At 35.6% G+C, this 26,360-nt stretch overlaps 3 protein-coding genes and 1 long non-coding RNA gene across 4 annotated transcripts in view; 3 read left to right on the plus strand and 1 right to left on the minus strand.

Moving 5' to 3' along the window:
- LOC132789009 (axotactin) overlaps nt 1–26,360 on the plus strand; it is a 75,306-nt gene that overhangs the window by 10,557 nt on the left and 38,389 nt on the right. Inside the window, 6 exon segments of the mRNA XM_060796740.1 lie at nt 8,531–9,197; nt 10,111–10,393; nt 12,632–12,851; nt 15,607–15,742; nt 18,521–18,805; nt 25,026–25,556. Of these exon segments, the coding sequence (XP_060652723.1) occupies nt 8,594–9,197; nt 10,111–10,393; nt 12,632–12,851; nt 15,607–15,742; nt 18,521–18,805; nt 25,026–25,556 (2,059 nt within the window). The 5' untranslated portion in view covers nt 8,531–8,593.
- Nucleotides 3,956–5,960, minus strand: LOC132788289 (uncharacterized). The gene is made up of 2 exons (XM_060795621.1): nt 5,646–5,960; nt 3,956–4,036 (listed from the first exon to the last, which is right to left on the minus strand). Exons 1-2 carry the CDS (start codon nt 5,958–5,960, stop codon nt 3,956–3,958), a joined length of 396 nt encoding a protein of 131 aa, XP_060651604.1.
- On the plus strand, nt 11,500–12,354 carry LOC132789012 (uncharacterized). The gene is made up of 3 exons (XR_009632670.1): nt 11,500–11,711; nt 11,766–11,995; nt 12,058–12,354. It is a non-coding gene; the product is annotated as an uncharacterized LOC132789012 (long non-coding RNA).
- LOC132792942 (uncharacterized) lies at nt 21,867–24,057 on the plus strand. Its single transcript, XM_060802481.1, has one exon. The coding sequence runs from the start codon at nt 21,961–21,963 to the stop codon at nt 23,161–23,163; it is 1,203 nt and encodes a 400-aa protein (XP_060658464.1). The 5' UTR covers nt 21,867–21,960; the 3' UTR covers nt 23,164–24,057.

Raw genomic sequence — 26,360 nt, forward strand, 5'->3', positions numbered from 1 at the left:
AAATCATATACAATGAATAATAAAATATATAGAATGTCATGTTTAGTATATTAATAAAATATTCCATTCAAAATATACAGTACATAAAATATATTTTATAAAAAATATTACATTAGGTATATTTTACTCCTTTTGGGTTTATATTTTGTACACGGTATATTTTTAATGCTATAGTATATAGATTTATCAAACATACCATTTGGTATTATTTACTGGTTTATATAAATAACGGTATATTTTGAGTGTAATAGTATATCGATATACCAAACTTAAGCGATATATTATATACGGTATATTTTACAGTTTTTTCTGGTATACCAGATTGCCAAAAAAATAGAGGTCTATCTCTATGTTATCGGCTGCTGTCATTCATCAAGGTTAGATATGGCTGCTTCTGCTTAAAAGACTCTCCTACCCTCTTGGTAGCGGGTATAATAACCACAATAAAGCATAATTAAGTCACTCCTAACACGAGGCTCAATTAAAATGCCTGGCACGCCAGCAACATTAAAAAGTGCTCAACAAAATGTGCATAATTCTTTAGACCAAAGCAGCTCACTGGGCTGCTGCCTCTCTTTCTCTCTTTCTATCTTGCTATCTCTTTTTGGCTGGCCGTCAGCGGGCTGTCAGATGGGTAAATGGGCAAACAAACAACTTCATTACAAAGCAATGCAAGCAGGCAAATTAAACAATAATTATTTATGTATACAATAACAAGAGAACAGACAATTATAATGCATATGGAGCAAGCGAGACGGAAACATCGCACACACACACACACACACACACACATACTTGCAGAGTCTGAATCAGCCAAGCGTGTAAATTTCGTTTAATAATTCTAAGCATCTCTTCTCTCTCTCTGTGTGTGTATGTTCGTCTGAGTGTGACTCAAAGTTGCATAAACTTTTGGCTGAATTCAAGCACTTATTGTTTAATTTAATGGAATAGTTTTCGACTTTGAGGGCGGCGTCGACGACGGCGGCAACGGCGGCTCAAAAGCCATTAAATCATTTTTAAAGTACTTAAAAATAATTTAATTTATTACTGCAAAATGCTAACACAGTGCAGCCTAACGAAGTGTTTTAACTTGAGCTGCGAAATTCTTTAGGCTTCGTCGAGTAGAGAAAACATATTCACATCGACAGCGTAGAGCAAAATATTCTCAAGTTATTCAGTCGTCTTAGGCTGCCTCACTGTACTGAGTATGTTAATCAAGTGTCAATGACTACGCTTCAAGTTATTTGTGCATAATTTGACGGCAATTCTAATCCCATTAAGTATGTACGAGTATTATAAGGAATTTATTAGAAAATGTGTGGAGAAGCTTGCTTGAAAGACACTCATTAATACATAATCGTATCAGAAATTTAATGATATTTAATTAATACGTCAAATTTTATGTTGAAATCGACAACTCTTAGCAAAAATATGTAACATATAAGGGAAAAGTTGGATTGTTTTTTTTACACATACAGAAATTTCTTAGAAAGTGTGCAAAAATATTTACATAATCGACACTCATTCAACAGGCTTTCAAATTTGTGAAAACCATTTAAATTTGTATGGTGAATTAACAACTTTGAGGCAAATCAATGAAAAACTTCGACAGTCGAATTTTCTATTAAAAAGAAGCATGCTTTAGCATGAACATTTAAAGGGGAAAACAAAATATTGTTTCCTTTTGATCAATAACTATAAGTAATAATAAAATCAAATAAATTGTATATACTAAGTAGAGGAACGAATTGATTACAATTTAAAAAAAAGTTTCAGTATTTTTTTGACATTTCAATAATAAGTTAAATCCACCATATAAGAAAATGTTTTAAAAATAAATGGTTCAGTTTTATTTACGTTTATTTACTTTGTGCTTCATTTTTCTATAATGTAACATTTATTAAACGCATATGATAGATAATTAATATGCTACAGAGGTTAGTTAGCAATAGCTTTTCAACTCCCAAATTCTGACTTAAATTTTCAAAATTAGCTAAATAAAATATACAAGGAAAAACATTCAACCTTCAAAAAAATTCTGCAATTAATTAATATTAATCGGTCAAATATTCTTATATAATTCTAATATTAACAAAATTTAAATGTTAAACTGTTTTTATTGATATAAAACAAATTGTACAACTTTTTCTTAGAATGCAAGTCAAATTTGTGAAAACGTAAAATAGGATTAAGTTGATTATAAGTAAGCTCAGATTTAATCGTGTACTGCATATGAAAATGTTTCATGTGGCGGATAATATCTTTATGGTGAATATTATCTTTATTATTGTTAGTGACTACCCACAGAATTATCGTGTGTGTGTCGTCTCTTGTGGTTTAACATTAATATTTGTCTGCCTGCAGCGTTTCATGTGTGTGTCATGTCTTAGCTGTTCTCTGTTCGCTGTTTGCCGCCCACGCAGTTAGCAAAACGTTCTTTATGCGTTCATTCATGCAGCGTGACTTTTATTATGTCACACACACAAGCGTCTATATATACATACATATATCTGCTATACATGTTATATATCTTTGCTTTGTTGTCTATGCGGCTGCTAACAAATAGAATACAAAATGCCACAACTGGCGCCATTGTCGACGTCACTTAATATACAAATTTCAGTAAATATTTATACACACACACACACGCACATACAAGCGGCTGCAATTTCCGGCTGGTGTCGCAGCTAGTGAAAAAAGAAGAAGCAAACACACAGCCCAATTCTCAGTGCAATGTTCACCAACAACCACCCACAGCAACAATTCGTTCAATTTCAAGCAATCAAGTTATTTTAATTCATTACGCTTACGCGGGCAACACTTTGGAGACATGCACAGCGACAGCAACAGCAATAGTAACAGCAACAGTCACAGCAACAAGAGCAATAGCAACAACAATGACCCCACCATGCCCCCTTGCGAAAGCCCCAAAAGAACATTTGGGGGGGCAAGTGCAGCATGCAGCTTTGCCTTGCGTTGCCTGACACTGGCAACGTATGTCGTGAAAGATGCACTGAAAGATAATACCAGTTGCTAAAATCAAGAACATTCGTCTTAAAAATTGTGTTCTAAAAATAAGACTAAATTCTTAAAGCTAAGAACATTAGTATGAAGTAACCAAAAATAAAAGACTTAGGTTATAAAGTTGTCGACTAGCTTTAAGTGTCATTGTTCATAGTTCAGTTAGTCGAGCTTTGCAGCTTTAGAATACGATTTTTGGTCTTAAAATAATACCAAATTCTTACAACTAAGAACATTAGTTGGAAATATGCCAATTTCTCTAAAAAAGACCAAAAATAAAAGACTTAGTATACGAAATTCTGTAATGTATCGAAATTTTTATAAAGCTTTTATCTAGCTTTGATTGTCATTGTCCAGTCTAAAAGAGGAAGTGTTGAGTTCAAATGTGTTGCGCGAATCAATGAAATTCGTAAGTAGTAGTAGAAAAGTGGTTAACATACAACTTAATAAATGAATTAGGTCATTCAATAAAATTTGTTAAATCAATATTAAAATAATAAAAAAGAATAATAAACTATGATGGAATATTTTTGGTCTTAAGACTACAAGATTGTTTCCTCTTATTAATAAAAACAAGCGTCGTGTATCAAATATTATTGAAATCAAATTAATTTTATTGATCTTATAATAAGATTTTTCGTCTTGAAACTACACAGATTTTTTCTCTTATTAATAAGAGCTTGAATTAAATGTTCTTAAAATCAAGATATGTTTTCTCACATTAAGATTTGCATGGTAACGTGGGTCTTCTTTCTTTTTAAACCAAAATTCTTAGAACTAAGATTAAAATCTTGGTCTTAGAACTTGTTTTCAGTGTATGAGAGTGTATATTTGCATGTGTTTATATTACATACACCCATACACACACACGCACACACACATTCACGCTCTCTCGCTTGCACACATGACTATCAAAATGTCAGACATCTGTCATTTAATTTAATTTGACTTCACTTGCTTTCATTTGTTCGCGCGCTTCTTCTGTGCGCTCGTCTTCGCTTCTCTTCTCCTTTTGCTTTCACTCTTCAGCTCTTTTCTTCACTTTCCCCTGACTTTTGTGTGTGCGCCCGTTTTTTCCACGCGAAGGCGTCGCAACGCCTTCCTCAAAAACGTGCAATTTAGTGGGGGGGCGTGGCCGGTTCGCTCGCTTGCGTTGTTTCTGTTGTTATAGCTGTTATTACTGGCATTGCTCTCATTGCTGTTGCCGTTGATGTTGCTGTTGCTGTTGATGTTGTCGTTGCCTTTGCTGTGAGACACATACGCGCATAATTTAAAACGTTTTTCCCTCGTCAGTGAACGCGATGAAAATGGAAAACGTTTTGCTGCAACGAAGTTTGCATACGCTTAAACTTCACCACACACAACCGAACACACACACAATCGCATATACACACACATACACACACTCACATAGCACAACATATTAAAGTTGAAGTGCACTTTAACTTGTGGTTAAGTTGCAGTTTGTTGAATTATCTTAATGAAGTTATCGCTGTTCATCTACATGCTAAATATGCGTAGCGTTGCCAGCACTCATCTCGATAAAGTCGGTCGCTTCATGTTGCAATTTTCAGCCAAAGGTTGAACTATAGTTTAAAATGAACGATAAGTTGAAAAGAATTAAAAGAAATTTCATTATCAACTTATTATTTCGATATAACTTATTATTCGTTTAAGTTGAACAATAACTTCAAAAGAAAATTAATAATTAGTGTATATACTATTATATAACTTATAACTTATTGGTATATTATATACTTCAATGATCCATTTCAAATTGATAATATTTTCACTTGCGTATACTTAATATTGCATATACACATAAGAAAGTATCTTCAGCTTATACATACTGTATACAAAGTTGGGAAATTGTACTATCGTGACTGAAATTGATGATAGATTGATTGATTTAAGATTGTTAAAATTTCGTCATATTTCAATACAAAAAGCTCACCACTTTGTCTTTGTTTTTTAAATACTTCGTATTTAATTAAAAGCGTAATCAGAGTCAAGCTGTTTAATTTAATATTAATATTATATGTAAATTTGTCTCTATTCACTTTGAACTAAATATTAAATTTAAATTGTTGTCCCATTTGTTCAATATTTTGTTTAAATTATTTCTGTTCTTATATAAAAGTCTTCAAATCATTGAAAGATCTTTAGATCCTATTATATTGTAGCAAAAATACTTTCTGTAAATTTAAGGAATTTGTTAAAATGTTAGTAAAGAAGTCGAAAATAATTAGGGATTTTTCATGATGTTTATTTAAATATATTTAAAATTATCTCTTAAACTTATTGTTAGTATATCTTAACCAATTTTAAAGCTGTGTATGTAAAGCTGTCCTATCAAGTGGCTCAGCTAGTCAGTTTATGTTTCCCTGCAGAAGTGTATGCAAAACATATTTTGCATATGAAATTAAATTTCCATTGCCTTTTTGTAAAAAGGCAATAAATATGTCATTTGTTGAGCTAAGCTATGAAAACATTGCTACTCAACATTAAAGTTAATCTAAAATGAATTAATGAGCTTAGAACTAAAAACTATGATTAATTGATGAGCGAGAGTCCTTCCATTAAGTAGATTATTGTAGTCGCTTCAGCTTCTGTGCTTTCTGTGCTTTGGCAATAGCCTTCAGCTGTTTGTGACGATGATGCAGCTTCTTCTCCAGGTTGCGTTTGAACTCCTGTTCTCTGACCAGGCACTGCAGATCTTCGTAGCTGCAGCTGGCCATGCGTTGCTTCAACTTGTTAATCAGATGTGCTGTCAGTTGAATCTTTGTCTGCGAGACACGAGCAAACTGAGCGCGCTTCCGTTGCAATTCAGCTCGATGCATAAACAAAGCGTAGGCGGTTGCAGGCGAAGCCTTAGCCGAGGCGGGAATTGGGCTGGAGACTGCGGCGGAGGAGGATGCTGATGATGATGTTGCTGCCATGACGATCTCTGACTGAATGTGTGCTTATTCCCTGGCGACAGCTCTATTTTATATGCTGCCAGCCTTGACCTGCACTACCTGCAAGCTGAGGCAAGCGGCAGGATTTAGTTGAGAATCCTTGTCTGCCTGCCCAAAGGGATACGCGATTTTTCATGCTCAATTCCTTGGAGTGTCGTTCGCGGATTTCATGCACAGGTAGCGCACGAGTGTTGTGTTATCTATGCCACATTTTCGGGTTACGTGTGCTGGCTACATTAATGCACTTTAGGTAAATCCCACGCATATGCATGAAGCTGGATAACAACGACCGCGACGACAACAGGTACAAGTGCAGGCAGTTCTTTTAAGCAGGAAGCCAAAAGTTAGGTAAAGTTTCGCGCTTCACTGGCCGAGCATCACAACCAAAAATCAGGTAGCACCGTTAGCAAACCATAACCAAAACTTTCTGTGGCAGGCAGTAAATGCAATGGAATATTTTTGAAAGGTTGCTCGGATGCGAGTGGAAAACACGCACGCACGTTTTGCCAGACTGATGTCTGACGCAGGCATGCATCAATAACTTGGCCAAAGCAAACACAAGAGCAGCCTTGACATGACTCTTCGTTCACTCTCCGCTTTTGCTGAGGTTTATTAATTTGCATGAACTTTGGCAATGCTCATTTTTCATCCAAGCACTTTTGCTCCGTCCGGCAGCTAAAGCCGCAATTAAAAATTGCTTATGAAACGGAAATGGTAACAAAAGCAAGAGAGAAAGATGGGGTTGATGGGGCAAAGCGTAGACCACGCCCACTTTTTGGTACGTTATGCAAAGACCGACAAAGTTTTTGGGTAGCAAAAACTTAATTTCCACTTTTTGTTTTTTCCTTCTCATCTCCATTTTTGCCATTTCCCTTTGACGTTTTTGGCATTAACAGACACTAACACACACACATACTCACAGACACTTTAAGCCCCGCCCAGAGAACCGGAGACGCCTTCCAATTTTTGCTGTGGGGCATTTAGTGTAAACTGTGCGCATCATTATTTTTGAATTTTTGACAGTTTTTTCCACGACGATAAGCTACTTGTAAATCAACTCTCAACTCTCTCAAGCTAAGCGAGTGAGAAAGAGGAAGCACACGCATCACATCTTTAGAGCAACTTTTCTTCTGTATATCTACAAGACTATGCGAGTGTGTCTATGTGTGTGTGTGTCATCACAATTCCGCCGGAAGTGTAAGCACAAAAGTTCGTTTTCGTTAAATGCCAAGCAAGAAATGCAGCGTCGCTTCATTTTCAGCCAGACATTGACTGATGATGATGAGCATGATGATGTAAATGGGATTTATACTAGTGCGCCATGACAATAGTAAACTGCTCACACACACACACTCTCTCTCTCTCACACACACACGCATAGTTGGAGAGACATAACAAGTTGCTGAAATCATAAGCTGTGATAGCTTCTTTGTGCTGCCGCTGTGACGAGCAAGTAAATTGCCTCAGTGAATTTATAGTGCAATTACCACAAATCTAATGAACTCATCGTCATACTCCTCCAAGCAACATACGCCCAAGGAATGAAAATTTTTCTTGTAGCATACTTTTGTGGGCTTCGCATTGCGTCTCAGCATTCAAATGAAATTGACTTAACGCTCAAATTAGTTAAGTTGAAATGTGATTTTGCTAGTTGGAAATCAAGCGGAAACTTAGTTAAGCAAACTTACTATAACAAAGACAAATCTGAGCTTATTTTATATGCTTTTTAATAATCGTTAAGCAATAAAAACTGTTTTTATGCATTTTATAATGTGAAAACTCAAGCTAGGTTAATAAATAGTTTTTTTATTTTCTAGTAATGATTAACTAGTTGTAATTGCTATAATGCACTTTATTCAGTTATGTTGCAATAAAAAATATGGGCTTAGCTTATCAGATATTTGTTGGTAGAAAATTAAGCTTCATTGTATATAACTAACTAAAAGAATAATAATTAGATAACTTACTCTAAAAAGAATTTCCTGCCATAGCTAACATGTTTTTGTTGAGTAATATTATATTTTTGTGTCATTTTAAATTTGACTATTCATTTTTAATATATTAATTAAGTATTAAACTCATTTTTAGTAGAGTTCAGGTTAATATGGCCTTCGACTCTTAAATAAAATTATATGGTCATATTAATATACTCTTAAATAAAATTATATGCTCATTTTGATATAGAAAAAACCTACGGTTTTTTTTTTTTGTCATATAAAACATTACAAATTTAATGGCTTCCGGTTTAATAACATCATCTTGAAAATGTTATCATTAAACACAATAACTGTAAATATCAGCTGGCCAAAAATATAAATGTAAATACCTCACTGAAACTTTTAGCTGCGCATTTAAAACTTTTGCCATTTACTTCAATCAAATGTTGGTTTGAATAAACTTAAAGAATATCTAATGTAATTTGGGTTGGGTGGAATTAAGAAAGCACTCCAGCTGAATAAGCTTCATTATCTTAATTAAAAATACATTACTTAATCACATTATTTGCCAATAACTAATTCAAATCCATTCCATTTCCCCATTTTTTTTTGCAGTCAAGAACAACGCTAGCACTCTGAACCCGCTTGCAACGAAAGGAGTGAAGAAGGAGTAAAGAAATGTCGCTCAAAGTGCTGCCGCTGTTGTTGCCACTGCTGCTGCTGAGTCCTTGCACCATTAAGGGACTGAGCCTAGCGAATGGCACCGTGGTTGTTGCCAGTTTAGGCGATGGCAACGCCGCCGGCAATGTCAATCAGCCAGCACTTGGCGTCGTTGCAGGTGGCATCAACAACAACAACAATAGCAGCAGCAACAGCGGTGGTGGTGGCGGAGGCGGTGGCATCGGCGGTGGTGGTGCCAATCTGCCAATTGGTGGCGGCGCTGGCAGTCAATCAAATAGTGAAACTGGCGGTGGCAACAGCGGCATTGGCGGTGGCAACTCGCAGGCGAGCGGCAGCAACAGCAACAGCAATAACAATGCCGCTGGCGGTGGTGGCAACAGTGGCAATAACTCGGCTCTGATGCAACCGGCCAAGGAGAAACAGTATGAGAAGTGCACAGGTCCCGGGGATCCAGGACCCTGCAAGCAATACATCTACAAGTGGCGCTACGAACCAACAACGGGCGAGTGTACCACATTCATTTGGGGCGGTTGCGATGGCAATCCCCAGAATCGCTTTAGCACCGAGACCGAGTGTCTCTTTCACTGCATTGGCGCGCCACGTAAGCGATGCATAACCACTTTTATACCCGTTACCCATAGGATCGAAGGATATTATAACTTTCTGAGTACGGCAAGTGTATGTAGCAGACAGAAAGACACATTTCCAACACTATAAAGCATATGGATTCTTGAACAACATCAAAAATCGAGACCATATCCTTCTATTCATCTGTCCATGTGTCTGTCTGTTTATCCGTATGACTATCTAGAGACTGTAGAAGATAAAGCTACATAGCTTCTTTAAAACCCACTTCCACCGCAAATCAAATACAAAGAGTAAATTTAAAGAGAGAGTCATTAAAATAACTAGTAACTATGATTCCTTACAATTTGATTGATAAAAGTCTCAAAAATTAAAAAAATAATCAGCAGTATTAATTGCATTAGTAAGCATTTATTTTTATATTCTATGGTATAACTTTAATGTATATTTAGTATAACGATGGTATTTCAGTATTTTCACGATATATCAATATTGTTTATTTAAGTTATTATTATCCTTAATATACGTTATGCTCAATTTTAATATTTTTGTTTTACTGGTTTGGTATATTTATGTATTCTTGGTATATTTATAATTATTATAATAGAATATTATAACACTGCTTTTTCATTGTGTTCCTTAATATACGTTATGTCCTATTTTAGTATTTTTAGTATAATGATTTAGTATATTTATGTATTCCTGGTATATTTTTACGATAACACTACTTTTCCACTTGTTTTATTCTTTTAGTATATTTTTGTATCATTGGTATATTTATATGGTATATTTTAAAGATAATAGTAATTTTGCATTGTATTGCTCGAAGTGAAATTGGGTAGCGGGTATCTCACAGTCGAGCACACTCGACTGCAGCTTTCCAACATGTTTCTTTTAACCAAATGCCTGATTCAAAATCTTCCTCGCAGACACATTGCCACCGTTTTTGCAATCAACCACACGTGAGCCGAGCACCACAGAGTCCTCGCTGGCCAGCTACACGCAGAGTCCCGCCCAGCTGCCGGTGGGTTACGGTGGCGGACACATGGGCGGCGGTGGCGGTGGTCACATGGGCACCACCCCGGTGCCCATTGAGCAGCGTGGCCCGGAATTGACATTTGCGGAAACGGGTCAGGGCAAGACCTTTATGTTTGCCAAAAACAACACGTTCATCCAAATGGACGGCGACATCATACAGACATTTCAATTAAGGTGAGTGGTGGAGGCGGGAACGGAGGGAGGAGGAGGAGGATGTTCAGCAGCAGCCAAGAAAAAATATTTGTTGCCACGTTGTCGCATCGTGTTGTGTCCAGTTGACACACTTACCTCAATTTCAATGGTGCAGCATTTTTGAAGTCTTTTACATTTTGCATGTCCCCCGCAGAATACCGAATTTCGCACGATTCGCGCGTCATTTGCCAGATTGTTGGCGTTTCAGCTCAAAATCTGTTGTGCCTTTACACCAAAAACCAAACAAATTGCAATCAATATTTGAATAAGCGTTCAATGTGCTCGCTTGTAAAACTAAAGCCATTCAAATTGTATTTAATAAGAGCAGAGTTTAAAGACAGCTACTCGACAGAAGAAAAAGTGTTAAAATCAAGAAAAATAAACTTAAATTATGCTGAAACTATTTCATATTCAATTTAGTAAAATCTATAATTCCTGTTTAAATATTTACATTAATTTCATGCACTGCTTTAGTTAAATGGCACAAATAAATAATAAGCAAAATTTTAATTCTTCAATTTGAAATAGTTTGGATTGATTAGTTTTTCTTCTCAATTCCTTAAGATTGAAACGTTCTCCAACTATAAAAGTTCATCCTCAATTTATAAGATTTTTTCCTCTATCTCAAAAGTAAATTTAACTAAATATGGTCCAGGACTGAGCAGCATTGGTCCTAATGGCTTATAATTATATTATTGTTAGCATTTTGAAAAATATTCTCAAGTTAAATTATATGAATAAGCAAAATGATTCGAAGTGGGTACCAACGTATTAATGAATTTTTTACAATAATTGATAATTGTAAAAACATTTTAATATATTTAACCATTAATTTGCATATTGCATTTCATTATGGCAAATTAGCTATTGCCCAATTGTCGTTTATAATTCCTAATTGAATGCCATAAATTCTCTGACTTCTATAGATGTTACTCTGACTTAATTATAGACACAATGTGATGATATATAGTATGTGTACATTTCAAGTGAATCAAAATGAATTCAAAAATTTATTTGCCAATCAAAATCTTAAAAATTATATTTGCAATTGTTTTAACATTTTATCACATTCAAGCATTCATTTATATCACTGTCAATTAATTAATAAATGCCAAATTGTCGTTTATAACTCTAAGTGAAACTTTTTGAATTATTTGACTCTTTCGCTGACCTGACTACCGCAGGATGATGATCAAATTCAAATCAACATCTAATATGAAGAACAGAAATCTCGAAAGTGATAAATGCAAATGCTACAATACTTAACCACATAAATTCATTTACATCATTGTCAATTATGGTAAATTTATAATTGTCCAATTGACACTTGTATATACTAAATAAAATATTATAGACACAGTGCAGAATAATTAACAAGAGCAGTCATTAGAAGCCCAAAAACTAAATCAAAAATATGAAAATATTTAATAAATTCATAAATAGTTTAGACCACAAAAACGTATCAACAATTTGACAAAGTACTTGTCATAAGAGAGACTAAAGACTAAAGACGTCTAATCAAAGTTTTGCTCTACACTAATGGGCTAAACAAGTTTCCAGTGCTGAGTGCCTATGTGTTGCAAGGTGCAATTAGTAGATATGACATTGCTTTAACATTTGTTGGCACTTAAGGCAATTATTTTTAGTTGTTTACAGGCTCGAGCATCCAACAGATCCGGTTGAGAGCGGAAACTCTGCCCTTTGGAAAGTTGATTTTCTGCTCAATTGCAGCAGGACCTTTACTCGAAAGTTGACATCAAAACTTGCAGATGGCATTGTGCTGCCGGCTGTGCGAAAAATTTAAAATTCAATTTCGACAAACATTTGCCATTTGCATATTAAATTAAGATAAAAAAAATATTATTTAAATGTGGAGAAACAACACGCACACACAACATATTCCGAAGACAGTTGTGGAGAGTCAAATAAAATTAAACATAACTTTGTTGCACAAAAGTTATTGTTGTTGTTGTTTTTGCCTCTTGTTATCATTGTTGTAGCTGCTGTGGCTGTGACTGTTGTTGCTGCTGCTACATCTTGGCCAGGCTGTTGGCAATAGTTTTAATTGTAACTCATGTTGTCGCCGACAGACAACAGTTGGATAGAGCCTGAGAACAAATAAATTTAAAAGTCTGTCAGGCACACAAAAGCAAAGGCCATCTCACTTCCACACATTGTCTAACCATCTATCTCGTTCTCTAACTTTTTCGGTTTTTGCAGACTTTGCCGTGAGATTTCATTTCAATTTCGCACACGACTGCCGCACGGCCTGCTCGTCTATCACAACGTTAAGAATCCGGATCGCATTAATTTGGACCCCTATGCACTCTATGTGATTGTCGAGAAGGGTCAGCTAAAGGTTGTACATGTCTTTGGCAAGCATTCAACGAGTGTCACTGTGGGTGAGAGTTTAAATCGAGATGAATGGCACAGTGTTATGGTAAGTACCCACAAGTTCCACTTCCACTTCCATACACAAAACTTCACTCTACATTCGCTCGCCTAACTAGGCGATCCCCCAGTGCAGTGGCAGCTTTGCCTTTGACTTTCAGCTTTCAGCTTTTTCAACCAAGTTTTTCCTGCTGCAGTTGAAGACCAACTTTTTTGTAGCTGTAATTGCTGCTGTTCCCATTGTTGTTGGTGCTTTTGCTATTACCGGCGTTGCTATTTTACCATTCTAATGGGCATTTCGAATTTGTTATGCTGTTTACAGCATTTACTTTCCATATATTTCTACTTATGTGTATAATGCATCTTCATTCATTATATATACGCATACTCTATACACTGAAATATTTTTAAAATTGTATTTATATTAAGTTAAATTAAATATTTAATGCGAAAAAACATTTACTAAAACATTTATTTATTTTGAATACATTTGAAACTTATAACTCTTGATTAGCACTTTAATTGAAGCTAAGAATGATTTTGGAATTTATATATCTTATCGTAAAATCGATAAAGATCCTAAAATCAATCTTGGCTTTTTATATTTAGAGCTACTTAGTTTTATGGGCCACAAGTTTTGCTCGTAAGAATATATAAATATTTTTCCACAATTTGATTAATATTCATAAGTAGCCACACTTAAATTTTTGATCTCTTAATTGGCCAGTAAAATGTTCTAATAAATAACACTAAGTATATACATTATTACACTTCATCCACAGAAAACACAACTTTTAAACGGTTCATCAAAATTGCATAACAACATTTTCCTAATTTTTTGCTTATTGAAGAATGGAAACAGACAGCTAGATACATTTGACATCTAAAATTATATATATTTGACTTATCTACTTTACGTTTATTTTTAATATTATACAGAAACCAGGGAATTTGTTCAATATGTGGTATAGTAAAAATTTATAATGCTTGGATTACAACAAATTAGTATTTTAGTAAAACAAATACATCATAGCAAAAAAACTGCACTCATTATAATTTAGCATAGCCAAGTTATTTAAAAACTTATTAGAAATTTGTATCGAATTCCAAATGACTGTGCTAATAGCACATAAAATACCCTGAAAGCCTTAGTCGCTCTGGCTCATCTCATTGCAAAAAGGAACTGTATTCGTTATTTTAATCAAATAATAATGATAATAAACATTACCCAATTATACGTTTGAGTATCGCAAAAATTTCTCAGTTTACAATGAATACAATTCTTCTGAAGTATGATACTTAAGATGGCTTTATAAAAAGTTTCACGACATTACGAGAGACACCAAAAGCATAACTACTTCTGAGGTAACAAAGAAAATAGGTTTAAAACAGTTTTGTGTCAACTCTGGCATGTTGCATCTTTACAGGGTACATACTAGTGCGACTATTCTAATTAATGTTGTATATCAATTGTCAGAGCATACGTATGTACTTGTCGGCCAGCATGTTTTCGATGTTGCTGCTGCTTGATGTATTTTGTTGTAGTTGTTGTTATTGGCAATATTAGCATGCACATACGTTCAGCAAGCAATTAGCAAGATTGCAATGCGTCTGCATGTGCGTGCACGTTTGTGTGCATGTTCATGTATGTATGCATGTTTGTGCATGTTGGTTAGTGTAAAACGCTTTATCAAAATTTTATAACAAAGCATTCAGTTTGATTTATGAACGCTCAACTTTTGTTAACTCACCTCCGCTGAACAGGTGGCGAGTAAAAAGAGGATGCGAAGGGAGGGACAACATCATCATCAATAACAACAACAGAGGCAGATCGTTGCGTATTTTCATACTATTTAAAACAAACATATCCACTACTAATCACACCCATACAGCTGCACATGTATGTGAATTGATGCTTTTTCTCTCTTTTTCACTCACTCTACACTGAAAAAGAAAGTTTTAAAATTATGATTTTAGTCGTAGTAATAAGAATTTTGGCATAAAAAGTGCCATCTTAATGCTAGAAAACACATCCTGATTTCAAGTACATATTATATAAGTTAATAATTAAGAAGGAAATCTTTTAAGTTTTAAAATTTAATTTGTTATTTATCATTTAACCATTTTATTATTTAAATTTCGCATTAATTTGTCGATGTATTACCGAATTACCGAATTTTGTAACCTTAATCTAGTATTTTGGACTTATTTCGAGAATTTGATATTTTTCAGACAAATATTCTTAATTTTAAGAATTTGTTCTTAAGGGTGTCTTATTTCACGTACACATTTTTTAAGACAAATGTTCTTGATTTTAGAAAATGTTTTTTTCAGTGTATGTGTTTATTATATCTGCCTCACTCACACACTGCTGCATGGAGATGCACTCATAAATAACACGCAAATTCCTAATGAATTTCAGCTGATCCCTGCAATGGTGAGCACAGCAGTTGCAATTCATTTTCGTAGATTTTTCATGCAACTGCCAGCAACAACAACAACAATGAGAAGAGTAACAATAACAACAACAACAGCAACAACAACAAGAACAATAACAATTTATCGCCCAGCGCTTGCAACTTCAACTCTGGGCCAAAACGCATAAATTCATAAATTTTTATCATTTGTCTGTGAGTGTGCGTGTCCCGCCTACGTAAGTGGGCGTGGCTCACTAGCAAGCTAGCTAGCTGGTTTATTGGTTTTGTGCTCCATATCTTTCACATCCCAACATCAACTCTCCCTCTCTCTCTCTCTCTCGTTCTCGATGCTCCTGCTTGACTGTCGCGTTCGTCTCTGGCACACAGGTGCGCATCGATGTCCATGGCGCAAGATTAATTGCACGCGTCGACAATAGTCAGGAGGAGGTATATCTGAAAGGTCTGAATCACGAGTACAACTACGGTGTCTCCACGAATCTGCCATCGGTGGTCCTGGTCGGAGGTGAGTCTGTCGTCCCCACGCCCCACCCCCCTCAAAATCAATTGTCTCCTCCTCTGCCCGCCTTAAAGCTGAGGCTGCTGCAACACATGCAGCTAAGCGCACAGCTAACAAAAAACGAGTGAGAAAGCTACTGTGGAGTGTACTCGACTGTGCGATACCAGCTCCCTATTTTGAATAAAAGTAAAAGAATGCGGTGTTATTCTTATAATATACCAAATATGTTTACCGAAAAATACTAAAAATATCGAAATTTGGTATATTTATATACTACTACATTCAAAATATGTCTTAAAAGCCAAAACGTGTGCTAGTATCCTTAAAATATACTAAATGAATATACCGCAAAGATGCAAAAATATACCGAAAGCTATATTTGGTATATTAGCATAGTTCATTCAAAATATACTTTTGAATAAAAGCAAAACAGTCTGGTATTATAGTATTATTAAAATATACTGAAATTTTATTCCGCAAAAATACTAAAATATATCGAAGGCTATATTTACTATATTGATATACTACTACATTCAAAATATACTATAGAATACAAAATATACCAGACTGTCAACCGAAGCAACTCAGAAGCCTTTTGCTGTCTCTTACATTCATTTCCTGGATGCACAAAGTTATAATACCCTTCTATCCTATGTGCAGCGGGTATAAAAAGTATAGCAAACTATTGATACGGCAAATCTGAAAACGAAAATTGAAAATTGAATTTCACCAACGCACACACACACACACGAATGCTTCACACACAGTTGCATTTGCTCATTTGCCATTGAATTTCGTGCGCATTTTACAGGTATAGTCTCTACGTGTGTATGTGTGTATGCGTGTGTGTGTGTGACTTTGAAAGCTGCTTTTGTATGCTATTTGAAAATTTAATTATTTGACGCTCGCAAAACCGCACGCACACACACATGTACGCGCACACACACGAACGAACTAAATTCGATGACGGAATATGAAGCGCCTAACATTGTGCACATCGAATGAACCATTGATTGCACTATGGAGCAAAAGCAATAGAGAAAAGTGACGAGTGGCATGAATAGACAAAAATATAATACTGCGATACCAAAGAAATAGAATTCAATAGTACTAAGAATAAAGTTCGACTTTAACATGAGAATTTTGTTGCATTTAATGATTGAATGTTGATAAGGCAGCAAAAACAATACTTAAAAAAGTCAAAGCAATTATTTCACACAATTCCAATAACTGATCGATATTAATTAAATCAAATTTATATTTTAACGTTCTAAATGCAATTGATTCAACTTCAAACACAAATCAAATTTGGTAGCATTTAATTCGATGCTGTTTGGAATTATTAAAATAAAACGGGCACAATTTCACAATGCACTAAACTTGTGATTGAATTAAAAATAACTACGATAGAGCGGCATTTAAATCGAATGCAATTATTATTATTTAATTTATGGCACCAATTCTAAAATAGTCAACGGAAAAATAATCAAAGAATATTGTTTGCGTGCTAAGTTATGCACATGATATAATTCTCTTATATTATATTTTCACAATGATTTCGGCAATATAACGTCAATAGTTTTATAGTTTTTTGTCACTTTAAAAATCTTTATTTTAATGTTAAAATTATTCTAGATTTACTCCTATTTTAAATGTAAATAGCAAAACTCAAAACATTTTGAACTAGACATTTTTAACTCTAAGATTTATTAGCTTTCTCTGACAATCTGGTATATTTTGCACTTTATGGTATATTTTCAATAAAGTTCTATATAAATTTACCAAATATAACATAGAATAATGCCTATATACAAAATGATTATCAGGTGTCAATATCGTGGGCTTATTGTCGACTTTAAACACAAAAATAATTAATAATATGCACAATTCAATTCTTTCTGAGCCTCAACTATTATATTATTAAGTGGATCTTATCCCTCTTAAAAGCTTCAGCTAAATGTAAACATTATTCCTTATTTTTTTCGCATTTTAGTTGTAAACAGCAGCGCACAAAATCATCGTTTCAATTAATATCAAATTTTAAATTAAAAATTTATTTTTTCAATGACTACTCGTATAGATTATTTTCGATAATATGAACAAATACAATTTTCAGAGCCTCAACCATTTTATTGTAAGGCAAATTATATTTTACTTTTGAGAGCTTCTATAAATTGTACAATAAACAGTATTGCCCCTTCATTCACATTTTAATTGTTAATAGCAGTACTCAAAAATCTTTTGATTACACTGTCGAAAGAAAGAGATTAATTAAATTATTATTTAAATGCTCTTACTAGCTGCAGCTTACGAGAGCTAAAAGTCTGCTCATCTACATAAATCTAACTTTACAATTTCGCTTTCCCCCAACCGCCATTCGCCACTCGTTTTGTTTTTGGGGGAAAAAGAGCAATAACAACATCAACAACAACAACAAAATTCAGCAGGACCAGTAACTTTTTTAATTAAACAATATTTAAAGCGCAACCCATGAAAACTTTCGAACTGTAAACAAAATAATGTTATATTTTCCCATTTCCCATTGCCCCGGCTTTCTATCCCGAGGACCGAAAAGCTTAAATCCGCTTTCAAATATTTCTCTCTCGTGTTAATTAATCTTGTTTGTGTGTGTAGCTGTATGTGTGTGTGCGGGTTTGTTTTCTGCCAAATGTTGACCAACTATTAGGCAAACCCATCAAACCTCAAAACCCCCAAAACTGAGAATTGCGACCATTTCTAATTTCAATTCCACACTTTGCAATTTCAACACACATACATTCACAGGCCTCTCGTCGGAGGAGAAGCTGCATGGCGTCAAATATATCACGGAATCGTTTGTCGGCTGCATACGCAATGTGGTGCTGAGCTCTGGCAAGGCTGCCTCCGATCTGCTGCCAATCGCACCGCTCGTTGCCACCAAGCATGAGAATGTCAACGAAGGCTGCTCGGACATGTGCGATTCGCGGCACAATCTCTGTTTTGTTGGCTCCCGTTGCATCAACCATTACTCGGGCATCTCATGCGATTGCTTTGGCACCCACTACGAGGGCGAACACTGCGACATCTACAGTGAGTATCCATCTATCTATGTTTGTGTTTGTGTGTGTGGTCAGACAAGAGGGAGGAGGCAAAGTGAGAGGGAGGTCTTGCTTGCCCTGGGGCTCACGATTTGAGCCTGGCAGCGCCATTTTGTTTTAATTATAAACTATGTTTGTTTGCTTGCGGTTAGCCAATGACCTCCTCTCTCTCTCACACTCTCTTGTCTTCCTCCATGTTTACTGCCTGCAGTTTTAAACACGCTAATGACCTGACCATAAATTATGCAAAATAGTGTTTGACTTTTTGACTGCCGGGCAAAATGTGCGCAAAATTAGTTTGTTGAGCTCAAAATATATATACTAACTGGCCTTTTTAGCATGCCAAACTACAAGCTCCCCTCTTTCCCTACTCCCCGCTTCCCACTTAACCTTCTACCACTTATCCAACATCCGTTGTTGTGTCAGGCATTTAGTTAATGACATAAAGCCAATTCCATGCCACCATAATTCCAATTAAGTCACGCGAGACCATTAAAAATGCCAAATACCATTAAAAATTGAGCAGCTCGTTTAGCTATTTTTTCTGTTTTGCTGTTGTTTTTGACATTGTTCAATTAAAAACGACTGCGGGTGTACCCTGCATAGCTTAATGCTCAAATATCCTATTAATAATAATCTGTTCCGACACAATTAACTAAAAAAAAGTGGAGTAGGTGTGGGTGTTAGGTTTAACAAAAAGAGTTTGATTGGGTCAAAAGTTGTATATCCTTCTCAAACCCTGAGTCAACTAAAGCCTACTAAGCTCTGACATTTACTTAATTACACAGTATTTTTTGATTATGCTTTTTCAATAATTACAATGTTACTATTAATTTATTTAACTAGTTTGGGCTAATTATATGCTAGAGAGCTTTGTTTTAAGGGCAAAAGGGTTCTGTATCATGTATTAAGTGTTTAAGGGCAAAACATAGGTTTAACGAGTATTAAATTAGGATAGATATTTCTATCATTATTATGACACAGCACTAAGATTATATAAAGGTAATATCTTAATATGATAACAATTAGAACATGATATTAATTTCATAGTGTCTGTAATAGTTTTTCAAGGGAACATTTTTGAGAACGATAAAAAAAAAATGAAGACCAATTTATACTTAAACCAATAAAATTAAAGGAAAACATATAGATCTTGCTTATAATTATATACGATTTAAAAAAAGTATTTAAGATACACAAACAAAATGAAATATGATTGAAGAATAAAATCTTGCATTTAGATTTTTTCAATCTAAAAATATAGTTTCATGACTTTAAGATCGAAAAGTCTTTTAATCACGATTAGCAATATTCATTTCAATATTTTAATATTGAAATGTAATATTTTAATTTAAAAAACAAAATATTTTTAATCTAATAATTAACATTTAACATAACAAACTTGATTTAAGATTTCTTCAACTTAAAAATCTCATTTTCATCTATTTGTCATCTATTTCTATCTAGATTTTTTCTCTCTGTATCCAAGTATATTGATTTATTGAATAAATAGCGAATCTAAAGCTAAGGGTTTCTATGAAATGAAGAGATAATTAAATGATTATTGATCAGATTAAATTGTGAATTATTTCTACGCCTTAATAATAATTATATGACATGATAAGCGATAAAGTTGGCAAACAAACTATTGAGAAATAACGTTGCGACTTTATTAGTTACAATCTTTCAAAGCGATAACAAGTAAATTTTATGATGTAACACTATAAATTAAATAATTGATTTTCTTTCTTTTCCTTATAAAGATCAGTTTGAATAAACCATGAAATATCCCTTATTATTATGAAGTGACTAGTGTAAAACCAGAATAATTAAACTTTCAACTTTTTAACAAAAGGGTACAACGCGATCCTGCTTGCCCCGCACTCTCTGAGTAGCTAAAAATTCGTTTTGCCGTATTAAACAACAACTGTAAAATGTGGAGTAATAAAAGCAAAAACAAAAACGAAAACGAAAACAAAAACTAATGAAAGCGCGAGCTCGACGTGAGGCAAAACGCCAATGGACAGCTGCAAATTGCAGAAATGCTCGCTAACGTAACGCTATAACGGCATGTGGCGGCCATTTTGGCAAATGCGCTCTCTAAATGGCGTCTGTCAAGGACAAATGGTGCCGTCACACCGAGTTGTATGTGAGTGTGTGTGTGTGTGAGTCGCTGATCACAATAACGAACCAGAAAGAGAGAGAACAAGAGAGAGCGCGAGGTGAAGCGTGTTGGCTGCAAGTTGCAAGCAAATTGCACAGATGTACTCGACGACCCTACAGCGACCCTTTGCTGCCAACGTTTACCTAGTGGCTGTAGCTGTGGCAGTTGCAGTAGCCCTGAGGATCGGTTGTCGTTAGTTGCATGTTGCAGTTGTCGACAATTCGGTTGTTGCTGCTGCAACGGAAACAGTGTCAGGCCATTAAAAGCGTAGCCAGAGACGAGACGAAACGAGACGACAGACGAGACATAGGTAGAGAGAACATGGCATGTGTGCGACATAATCAAACGCAGATGCTTCTGTAATGCAATAACTAAAATGACAACCAACTGACTGTCTGCATAGCAGCACGACAAGCTTCCTTTCGATGTGTATGTGTATTTGTGTATGTGTGTGGCACACTCATTCTGCTCATGTGTCAACGGAATGCGAACGGCGTGAAAATCATTAGCCCAGCCATGAAATTCCATGAAAGAGAGAGACTGCCAGATTTTTTGGTCTTGCAACATCAGAGTGAACTCTGATGCCACTGTTGCTGCTGCTGATGGTCATGCTGCTGTCAAACGTGGTCGAGAGCGAGTTCACTTCACTCACACTCATACACAAGCCGAGCTGACAGTGAAATGGCAGACATGTCTCTGATAGAGTTGCAAATTTGCCAGCTGCCAACTGCTATATGCCAGCTACTATTAGCTATTTTTCAAATTACACTGCTCAAGTCGAGGATACGTGTCTGATTAGTGAGTGCTTAATTAAGGTCACTTCAAGCAGCTTGATCTTTGCACTCGTTTTGAAAATCCTCTTCAGCTGTCAGTCAGAGTTTCACTTTCGGCATCATAGTTGGCTGTGTCAACAGTCTTTTTTTTTAACACAGTTTTCGTTTTGTGGAATTTTACTCTGGTTTACTCTTCGGTAAATTACAAAGATGAAGGAGTTACGCTGGCGTGCCAAGGATTTTTCGGAGTTCACTTTCCATTTGCCATCGGAGCGAGTAGCCACTATGCGAGCCAATAAGCTGGCCAACGAATTGTTGCGTCACAGTCACCTGAGTAGAAAATATTTACCAAAAAGTCGGCTGCCACGCTACAATGAGTTCAGGCAGCTGGTGCAAGCGGTGCATGGAAACAGCAGCAAGGCCAGTGAAGTGCTTTCGTTGCGCGTCTTTCACAGCCTTAAAGAACTGTGTAGCGAACAGATCAAGCGACAAAATGTGAAGCACGCCAGATTGACGACGATTCAGTCGCGTCTGTCACCGGAAATACACAGAACAGCGGTGCATGTGAGAAACAAATACAATGATCTAATCGATATGCAGGATATATATCGCAAGAATCTGTTGCTCTTGAATCGCATCAATGCGATTAAGCGCATTAAAGGCACCATCGATTGTTTCAATCGCACTCCAATAATAGCGACCCAAAAGCGTCGAAGTCTCGATTTGAAAGCGGAAGCTTTAAAGCGAGAGAATAAGCTTATAGGCTGTCGATTGCTGACGGCTACATCCAAAGTGGATTCACGCAACTCCCGCTTCCATTGGACAGAACACGATCGGCCGGAGAGCAATGCATCCGTCGATGTGCTGGAGAAGTATAGCTCTTATATGCCGCTGCCTCAGCCCAATAAACGTTTGCATACCGACAAGGAATTGCTGCGTCCCGTAATCTATTTCGATTTGGCTGAGCGACAAAAACGCTTCCTTGGCCGTATCTGCATACAGCTGTACACCGAAGTGAGTCCGGAAGTTGTGCTGGAATTTGTGCGTTTGGCCACCGACAACGATGTCCAGGCGCACAAATTCACGCACATCTTCCCGGATCTTTGGATGCGCGGTGAGCTGCAGCCACAAGCGCGCGATGCACTCGAAAATCATCACAGCAGATGCTCCACTTTGGATGCACGAAAGCTAAAGGGCCTATTATCGTATTCATGGAGGCATGTGAAGCGTTTCCCTAAAGGTGCCCTCGTCTATACGATCACCTTCAAGAAGCTTTCGGTGACGCCCCTGCGTCGTGTTATCTTCGGGCGTGTGCTAAGTGGCATGCGAATGCTCGAGGTGTGTCGCGAGTTTGGCACCAAGGGCGGCAAGCCCAGAAAGCCCATTGTTGTTGTCAAATGTGGTCTGCTTTAGCTGTGGTCGGTCCCTCGAAGGCATGCGATAGAAATGCATCTCTCGCGGGGAAACTGAACAAATCTGTAGCATACTTTTTGGGGCCATTTCGCGCACTCGAAATTCCCAACAAAAATGCAAGTGTGTTTGTATATATGTATGTTTATATATAAAAAAAACAAATTATGAAGTATGCCTGCACTGTGTTATTGACTGGGCGTGGCTGCCGCCCACCCACCACACACACACATACACAGACGTGTGAGGAGAATATGTGTCAGATAAGCGAGCAGCATTTCGCTGTCACTGCAGCAAAGCAAGAAAAAAATGAAACTGTTACACGATTTGCACTTTCCCACACGGCAACAGAGAAGTGCGAGAAAGAGAGAGAGAGAGAAGTGAGCGTACTTCACATAAACGCCTACAGGCTACCGTCCACAGTCATAGTCCAAACAATATAATCTATTTTTGTGCCGCCTCTTGACGTTTTTTTGTGTGCCATGCAGATAATGCAACACAGCACAGCTCAGAGCAGCGCAATACCGCAGCACAGAGCATAAAATAGCGGCCACCAAAAAAAAAAAGAAAGAGAAGAGAATACTCGTAGTACGCAGAAAAGTTGTTTAAATTTGCTCGGGGTTTTTGTGGTAAGCTGCGAACGCGGCAAATGGAAGCCAAGTGCAAATATGCTAACAGTTGAATTAAGTGAGAAAGTGCGAGAGCTTAAAGGTTTGCATGTAAAAAACTATACACAACTATTGATATGGATTATACTTATGGTTTTATACGTGTCGATGTGTTTATATATTGCTCAAATATTGAAGCTCTTACTTTTTCAACAATTTCATTAAAAAAAGTTGAAGGCCAACAAATTGCAGAGCCATTAAATATATTTATTAAAATTAATGCAAAAATATGCTGAACATTTTAAAATTCTTGAGAGTGTGAATTGAGTAATGTATGATAGAATAAAAAATTTGACTATGCTTTAGAACTTTACACAATTATGTAGTTAATTTTTAAGATAAAAAGTTATGACAGCTGATAACAATTCACAACAAACCGTGCTCAAATATATAAAAACTCTTTAAAAACAATTGTCTTCACGATCAAATTAATGACCAATAAATTGCAGAACATGTTTATAAAAAAATTTCAAACAATTTCTTCAAAATATTCTGCTCTATAATTTTGGATTATTTATATATTTTGTGACTTGGAATAAAAAGAAAGGAGGCAACAACAATTTGCTACAATTCATTACCAGATTGTTTAAATGTGTTAAAATACTTCTCAAAAGTTTCAATTTTAATTGTATAATAACAAATTGTATACGAATTAAACATTATTATTTAAGGCAAAATAGCATGCGCATTGTTTAAATTTTTAGAATGCCAAAGTCGAAAAGATTATGAATGATTAATTTTCTTTTATTCTGCTCAGACTTTCGGGATGACTTTATAATTATTTTCCAAAATAATATACAAGCAAAATGAAATTTTAAAGGATGACAACAATTTGTTAACAAATAAATGCGCAATAATAATTGAAATTATGATGAATAATTTCAATGAAACTCTTTGAGTCTAAATCTCAACTGTTTCCCCTTTTTTCACTTCATTATTTACTTCAATAACTCTGTAGTTTATTTCAAAACTCTGCCTTCATTATATGAGAAACTCTACTCACATTCACAAACGATTCAATAAAAAATTTGATATTCGAAAAACAATACGCAACGCTGCAGTACAAAAACTATACAATGTTTTTTATATGTATGTTCGCAATCAAAACATTTTTGTTGTGAAAATTCAACAATGCATTGCAGTATGGCAAATATAAATAAGAAAAAAAATATACTTAAAATCAATATTATTTTTTAGCTGCCACAATTATAACACTGCGCGGTGCCAGCTACGTTTCGTATCGCATCTACGACTGGAAGGATCGAGTACACTCCTCCACTACCCGCATCAGTTTGATGTTTCGCACCAATTTCGATGATTCAGCTTTGTTCTATGCCAGCGGAGAGTCGCTCAAGCATCAGTATATCGCCGCAGCGATACGCAATCAATCAATTTATGTGGAAATCGATTTCGGGGATAATGTTATGTCCACCATACTCACCGATGATTTGACACGTGGCTATTGGCACAATCTCACGATATTGCATGAGCAGCGCACGTTGCGTATTATACTCGATCATCAGCAGAAGATTTTGGAGTTGCCGCCAACTGCAAGTGGCAATCTGTTGTTCGATCCGGAGATATACTTTGGCGGTGGTCCAGATCTGCACAAGAAGAAAGGTCTTATTTCTCACAACAATTTCGTCGGCAGCCTGAAGTATGTGTACTATAATGATATATCTATTCTATACGAACTGCAACGCGGCAATCCCAAGGTTCACTATCATGGTAAGAATGATAATAAAAATCGGAATCTAAGATTAAAACTATGAAAATATCAATAAAGGCAGGAAATGTGGCGGGCAAAAGGAGGCATCGACGATAACAGTCGAGCCATGTCTGTCTGTCTGTCTGTCCGTATAAATACCTATTCCTCCCTAAAAAAAAAATAAGCGTAAGTTTAATCCTAGAGTCACGTCTTGACAATCTGGTATATTTACTTGATGGTACTCTATGGTATAGATTGAATTTAATAGTATATCGAGATACCAAATACAGTATCGTCAGTATATTTCAGTATTTTTAGATTTTTTGGGTATATTTTAAGAAGTATGTCGATATACATAATCTTCCGTATATTTCAGTATTTTTCCGAATATTATTTTGGTATATTTTAAGAAGTATTTCGATATACCAAAACATGTATCCAATTTTGCTCACTTCCACCCCTAAAAAAATCGAATTCTAGAGTCACGACTTGGTTGAAAATCTGGTATATTTACTCTATGGGACTTTATGGTATATATTGAATTGAATAGTATATCGATATACCAAATACAGTATCGTCAGTATATTTCAGTATTTTTTTGGGAATATTATTTTTTACATATTAAGAAGTATATCGATATACTATTCTTTTACAGAATATTATTTTGGTATATTTTAAGATGATATGTATGTTGATAATCCAAATTCAGTATCTTTAGCATATTTCAGTATTTGTTTGGTATATTCAAAGAATAAAACTTCACTGCTTTGCTTTCAGTTAAAATAAGTATTTCAGAGTCGAGAACACTCACTGCAGCTTTCTTA

This window comes from Drosophila nasuta, chromosome 3 (genome assembly GCF_023558535.2).
Source record: "Drosophila nasuta strain 15112-1781.00 chromosome 3, ASM2355853v1, whole genome shotgun sequence".
NCBI classification, from domain to species: domain Eukaryota; kingdom Metazoa; phylum Arthropoda; class Insecta; order Diptera; family Drosophilidae; genus Drosophila; species Drosophila nasuta.